The following is a 6,195-nucleotide window of genomic DNA, read 5'->3' on the forward strand; positions in this document are numbered from 1 at the left end:
TATATATTTTTAACATATGTTTTAGTAACATATTCATATACTGTATTTTTGGTCTGTTTTTAAATATATATTATTTTTAATATAAATGTATATTTAAAGGTTTAAATTAAATTGTAAGCCATGTTGCGTATATGTAGCATTTATTTAAAATATATTTTGGCCAAAAGACATTTTTTTTTTTTGTCCGTATGGGACTATTGATGTCTATTCTAATGCATTTAACAACCCCAAGAACATGTTCCTCATACAGAAAATGAGCCTGAGATGTGTATATAGGCTCTGTTTGTTATGTCAGATGTACCTGATGTGAGATGAGCGTGTTGAAGGGTGACCTCAGGAGATACCACTGTATGTATGACGCCACAAGTAGATTGATGATTTATTATGCGCAATGACAGGAAACCTGAAGTTGTTCATATAAACGTGTGAAGGCTAGTTTCAGTCAAAACACCCCGTTTTGATCTCCTCATCTGCATTGCGACGTGGCTTAAGAAAATGGCTACCTTTACTCAGTATCACTCTCTCCCCTTCTTTCCTTTTCTCTCTCCCACTCACTTTCCAACTCCAGTGCATTTGGAGCCAGTAGCAAACATTGAATCTTAGCAGGCAGAGAGAGATATAGAGGGAGTGCAGAGCTCTGTGGTACCCCTGCCTGCCTCTGCAACCCCCCTCCTCAGAAACGCTTTATTCCCATCAGCTGCATTCCTCTTATCACTCCCTTCCAGATGCACGTCGGGCAAGAGGCTCCATAATTAGGAAGCGAGATCTCGGTCTCCGATCACTTTGGTACGTTATCAGCGCTGACACCAATCTCCTTGAGTGACATTCTATCCAAACGGTTATATAAACCACAGTCTAGGATCAGTGTGTGAAAAGTCAATGCAGCAAGAAGATGAAGTGGGGGAAAAACGAGTGTTTAGAGCTCTTAAAGGCTCGGGGCAACTGCTTTCCTACAGTTCATTTCTTTATTGTTTCTTTTTTTCTTAATTAAACACAGAGCAGCTTCTGTGGAAAAGAAGGGAGAGCAGAGATAAAAGTCTTGTGAATAATGTTTCTGGCAAAGATTTCTTGGTGGGGCTGTAAAAATCCTAGTCTGCCTGGAAGGGAAGAGTCAAGATAGCATGTATGCTGAAACAGAAGAACATAAGAGAGTATTTGGATAAAATTGATTTGCAGAATGTCTTCTGGGTAGCAAAAAACAACAATCCTCTCTATGCACTGCATCTTATTTCCCTAAATAATTTTTTATTGCGATTTCTTTCTTTTTATTTTTCTTTCTTTCTTTCTTTCTTTCTTTCTTTCTTATGATTCTTTGAAAACAATTACAAATAAAATCCCAATTTTAAGAAATAAAGTTGCATTTTTAGATAATTAATGTCACATTGTAAGATATTGGATCAACATTAAAACAGCATTTTTTTTTTTTTTTTTGGAAATAAAGTCACATTTTTCTTCATATTTAACATTGCTTTGTGATATACTGATTAACATTACAAGAGAGTTGCAATTTTTTTTAGATATAATGTTATTGGATCAACATTAAAACAGCATTTTTTTTTTTTTTTTGGAAATAAAGTCACATTTTTCTTCATATTTAACATTGCTTTGTGATATACTGATTAACATTACAAGAGAGTTGCAATTTTTTTTAGATATAATGTTTTGAGGTATTAAATCACATTTTGAGATGTTCGGTCACAATTACAGTTGCACTTAGTAGAAATAATATTGCCATTTCAAAGAAAAGTCATAGTCCATAGTAAAAATAAAATAAATAAATTACAATTGTATTTATTTTTATTAGTTTTAGAAACTGACCATTAAGCTCCATATAATAGAAACTAATAAACAGAAATACATATATAAATATATTGCACACACACACACACACATATATATATGTGTGTGTGTGTGTGTGTGTGTGTGTCCATTGATCATTAAGCTTTATATAACAGATCAAATAAGCTCATATAATACAAGCTTTGTACGCAAGTGCCTGTTATCAAGGATCTAACTACATTTTCAAGATTTGGGGTACCAGAAGTAATAATTTAAGAAAAAGCATCTCTGTCGACCACTAATGTGAATATCTGAGGCACCGCGTCCTGCTCAATGTCAATGGTGATTACAGCTCTGCTTGTTGTTAATTGAACCTCACAGATGTTTTATCGCAGAGTAATGACTCCAGTGCATGCATGATCCAGTTAGACTATTCCTGAGGCTTTACTGAACTTGGGCACTCATATTTTCCCTGATATTTCACTCTTCATAATATAGCCCAAGTATTACTCTCATGCAGGGGGTTAATGTCTTTTACAGTCTTGTTTTGAACAGAAAATGGCAGCTATTTTTAATTAGTGAAAACAATACAACCTTATCTTGATTGTGCAGCAAGAGATTGTGTTTTTATTCATTCATTTATATGTTTATTTATTTCCAGATTGTTCTCAAACAAGTTTAAAGCGACACTGATGTCATTGTGTGGAAAACAGAGGGAAGGGCCTTCTTGGGTTGGTTATTAAAGAATCGTTTTTGTCTTAAGTGTGGTTGGGCGAGGGCGTTCACAAGCTTTTCTCTCTGCAGAAGACACAGGGTGTAGTCTGAGATGTGCAATGCGCTGATTGGGGCAAAATCCTCACAGTTCCTAGACAAACTGCAAGACCGGTGATGTAAGAGAGACACCAACTGGCCCACAGCGTTTACTCCACCCTAGTGGATTAATGTACTCTCAAGATGCTTTGTATAAAACTATCTGCTTATTGTAATAAATGTAAATGCAATGAAAACTAAATGAAAATGAAAACGTCTCTATTTTTTTATTTTTTTTGCATTAATCATTTGTTTCTATATGTTGCACTAGTGGATGTTTACAGATGTAAATGTCCAGTAACACAAATGTCTGTTTTCTCTAACAGTGGTTTTGTATGTTGTTTGTAAATTAGTCAATCAATATCATTTTGTATTAGTTGTTGGTTAAACAAGACAACACGATAAAAACATGTGCTTGCTAGCTGTTTTGTGATTTATTTATTTTATTTTTTTTTTTACATTTTACTATAAATAAATAAATAAAAATACAAAAAGTTTTAATAATGGCAGGTTACATTTTTGTGACAACTTACCCCATATATTTTTTGTATCCCAGACAGGCTTTTATAGTTAACTAAAACTAAAACTTAAACAATAATAAAAAAGCTACTTGAAAAAAAAATAAAAAATAAGATTAACTTGATGTGATAACAAAAAAAAAATCTTTGATAAAAAAAATAAAAACCTTTTTAAACAACAAAAAAAAAATTACTAAAACTTACTGAAACAAAAACTGAAAATATTGAAAAACACTATTTCAAAAACGCTAAAATAAAACTAATCCCAGATTTCAATGGATTGAATTTCAATGGTAAACACAAAATTAACTTTCAACTAGACCCAGTCTCCCCTATATGATAATACACTTCTTTTATATTATATTAATTTTAGGCTTTAGTAATGCACATTATAATTATTAACTATAATTTGTTTTCAAATTATAGTAATATTTACATTTATATAAATCTTTATTTTAATCACGTGTTAAAAATTCAATGAATATAACAGCTAATCTAATGGCTATTAGGCCTAATATTGTATAATAAAACACAGTACAAAAATCTAAAAATACATGTTTTTCATCCATTCTCTTGAACTGAGTTCGTGCATGGAGAAGTAGCTAGGAATATTTGTAAAAGTATATTTGAAAAGAGGAAGCGCATATAACTCGGGATATGGATGCAATCGTGGATGTGTTCATCTTGTCGCGTTGCTTCCTCCTGCTTTTGTTTACCTGAGTTAAAAGCCGAGCACAAATATATTATCTAAGCTTGTTCACATTTTATAATTGATCTGATATCATTTGCAACTGCGAGCATCAGATAAATATTCGAGTTATGCAGGGCCAGACGGGTGAAACACACAGAGGTTACCAGCGTTCATTTCTACTAGCGCAAAGAAGCTCGCAGAGGGCCACGCCTTTGCTATACAAACCACGCCCAATATCTAATCTCTGCGTTCTGATTGGTGGGCGCGACTAACGGGGCGTTGATTTCCGGTATGAGGAGGCTGGAATTTCGGATTTCTCGCTTGTGGGTTTCGGGGTAGCGGTGACGCGCGTCGCCCAGATCACCGACTCTTTTCCATCTTTCCGTCTTCATTCATTTGATTGCATGTGTTTACCCATATATAAGTATGACTGAGAGCGCGGGGAATAAAAATCAGGATTGTCATGCAGCGAATGGTGTGAAACCAGGAAGAAATGGCATGGTGAAGAGCCATCATCACCATCATCAGTATCAGAAGCAGAAGCAGGAGAAGGTGAGGCCACATCATGCTTTGAGATCTTTGAATCATGCATGCATGGCTGATATTTCAAATCTGCTTGTGCAATTTGTTGTACGGTGAAAATGATGATGCATGGCAACACAGCAGCTGTTCTCAATACTGTGCCAGGATTGTGCTCAGTTAGTGCATGACGTGCAGTTTCTCACATGTGGAAAAGTAAAGTTTGACAGCCAGATGAGATGTAGACTTTCACCTGATAATATTGTTTTAAGAGCCTTGGCCATCGCAGCATCAAATATATGATGATGTGGCTAATGTGAAATTGCCATAAGTGAAAACTCGTCTGGATAAACTGTGTTTGTTGAACCAGAAAGTGAATGTGCAACCTCATGCTGCTTATGCATTAATGCAAGTCAAATGCAATGAAAATGGCAAGGCAAGATATAGATCTACATAGTTATATTCTAAGTTTATATTTATTGTTCTGTATAAAACACTGCAGTAGTTTTAGTAATAAACATTATAATTATAATCTGCATGTAGTTTATGTGAATATTTTCATTTATATTACTAAAAATATGAATAACTGGAAATGTATATTAGTATATTTTATTTAAAGTTATAGAAAATAGATCTATAGATTGATCAAAAAAGCCATATATAGGTAGCCTAATAAAATTCTACGTTTGATTTGTCTCTGTATTAAATATACTATGGATTTAAGTAACACATTATAATTTAATTCAAGTTTGTAGATAATAAATCTATCAATGGATCTAATAGCTAAATAGCTAAATGCACTGAGGAAGGCAAGTCAAGATCTTGAGCTCATACCAGTGTCTTGTTGTGCGGGTGATTGTAAGCAACTCATGAATCAAGTTAAAGCTCTAGGAATTTCTGTCATGTGCGTCCTGTACTGTCAGTGTTTTGAGTGGGAGATCGGTCAGCTTCATCTATTCCAAGATGTTCTATGCTTTGTGATTGTCACAGTTCCTTTGTTTATGCAACTAAACTGTCTTGTAAAATCATATCAGCTCTTTTGACTTCTTCTGATTGACTTTCCATTGTAATGTTCAGCAACAACTTGCAAAGGTATATCACACGCATCTATGTTTTGCAAGTGTGTTATCGTGCATTTTTCAAAAGACTTTTTCCTGGAAGGCGCTTTCAGCCTTGCAACTGAATGCAAAGTTGTGCTGCTGTCCTGGAGCTGGTGGCAGCTCACGTGGATGTCACTGTTGCTAGACTCCGTGGTATTTGTTAGTGGAGCCTGACTAGTCACATGTGCCTGCAGATCACAGGGTTTTGAATTAACTACTTAATCTGTTTGGGCCAGAACTTGTGTGTGATCCTTTGGTCACCATGAGTAACAGAGTTTTTGACAATGAGAGGCCAAACTTCGACTCTATTTAAGTTAATCTGACTTTTGCAAAGTATCTGTGAATAAAGCTTTCAAAAGCTTGTCATGGTTTCTGTGCTAAACTGTAAAATTAACCAAACGGAATCTGTTGTTTCTGCAAATGTTTCCATTGCACAGGCGTTTTACAAATCTTGTAATCAGTAACCACAATGTGATGGTACCATGACTACAGTGTTTTAATGGGTTTTGCTTTACAGGTTTACCATGCTGCATGCAATGGAGAGCTTTACAGCAGGCCGTTCATCGAGTCCTTTGAGGAAACTCCCATGCTGGTTGCCGTGCTCACGTACATGGGCTACGGCATCCTCACGATCTTTGGATATCTGCGGGATTTCATGAGGGAGTGGAAAATAGAAAAATGCCACATAGCCAGAGAAAGGGAGGAGCAGAAGGTAAACATTGTCATGTGTGCATAGTGGAAAAAAGCAAACATATACACTACAGTTCAAAAGTGTATG

At 35.1% G+C, this 6,195-nt stretch overlaps 1 protein-coding gene across 1 annotated transcript in view; it reads left to right on the forward strand.

The window, feature by feature from the left end:
* Window positions 1-4,099: 4,099 nt before the first annotated feature.
* LOC107680801 (serine palmitoyltransferase 2-like) overlaps window positions 4,100-6,195 on the forward strand; it is a 26,224-nt gene continuing 24,128 nt past the window's right edge. Inside the window, exons 1-2 of the mRNA XM_016476851.1 lie at window positions 4,100-4,350; window positions 5,935-6,129. Coding sequence (XP_016332337.1) covers window positions 4,225-4,350; window positions 5,935-6,129 — 321 coding nt within the window. The 5' untranslated portion in view covers window positions 4,100-4,224. The remainder of the gene's footprint in view (window positions 4,351-5,934; window positions 6,130-6,195) is intronic.

Source organism: Sinocyclocheilus anshuiensis, unplaced genomic scaffold, assembly GCF_001515605.1.
Source record: "Sinocyclocheilus anshuiensis isolate Anshui unplaced genomic scaffold, SAMN03320099.WGS_v1.1 scaffold869, whole genome shotgun sequence".
Lineage (NCBI taxonomy): Eukaryota > Metazoa > Chordata > Actinopteri > Cypriniformes > Cyprinidae > Sinocyclocheilus > Sinocyclocheilus anshuiensis.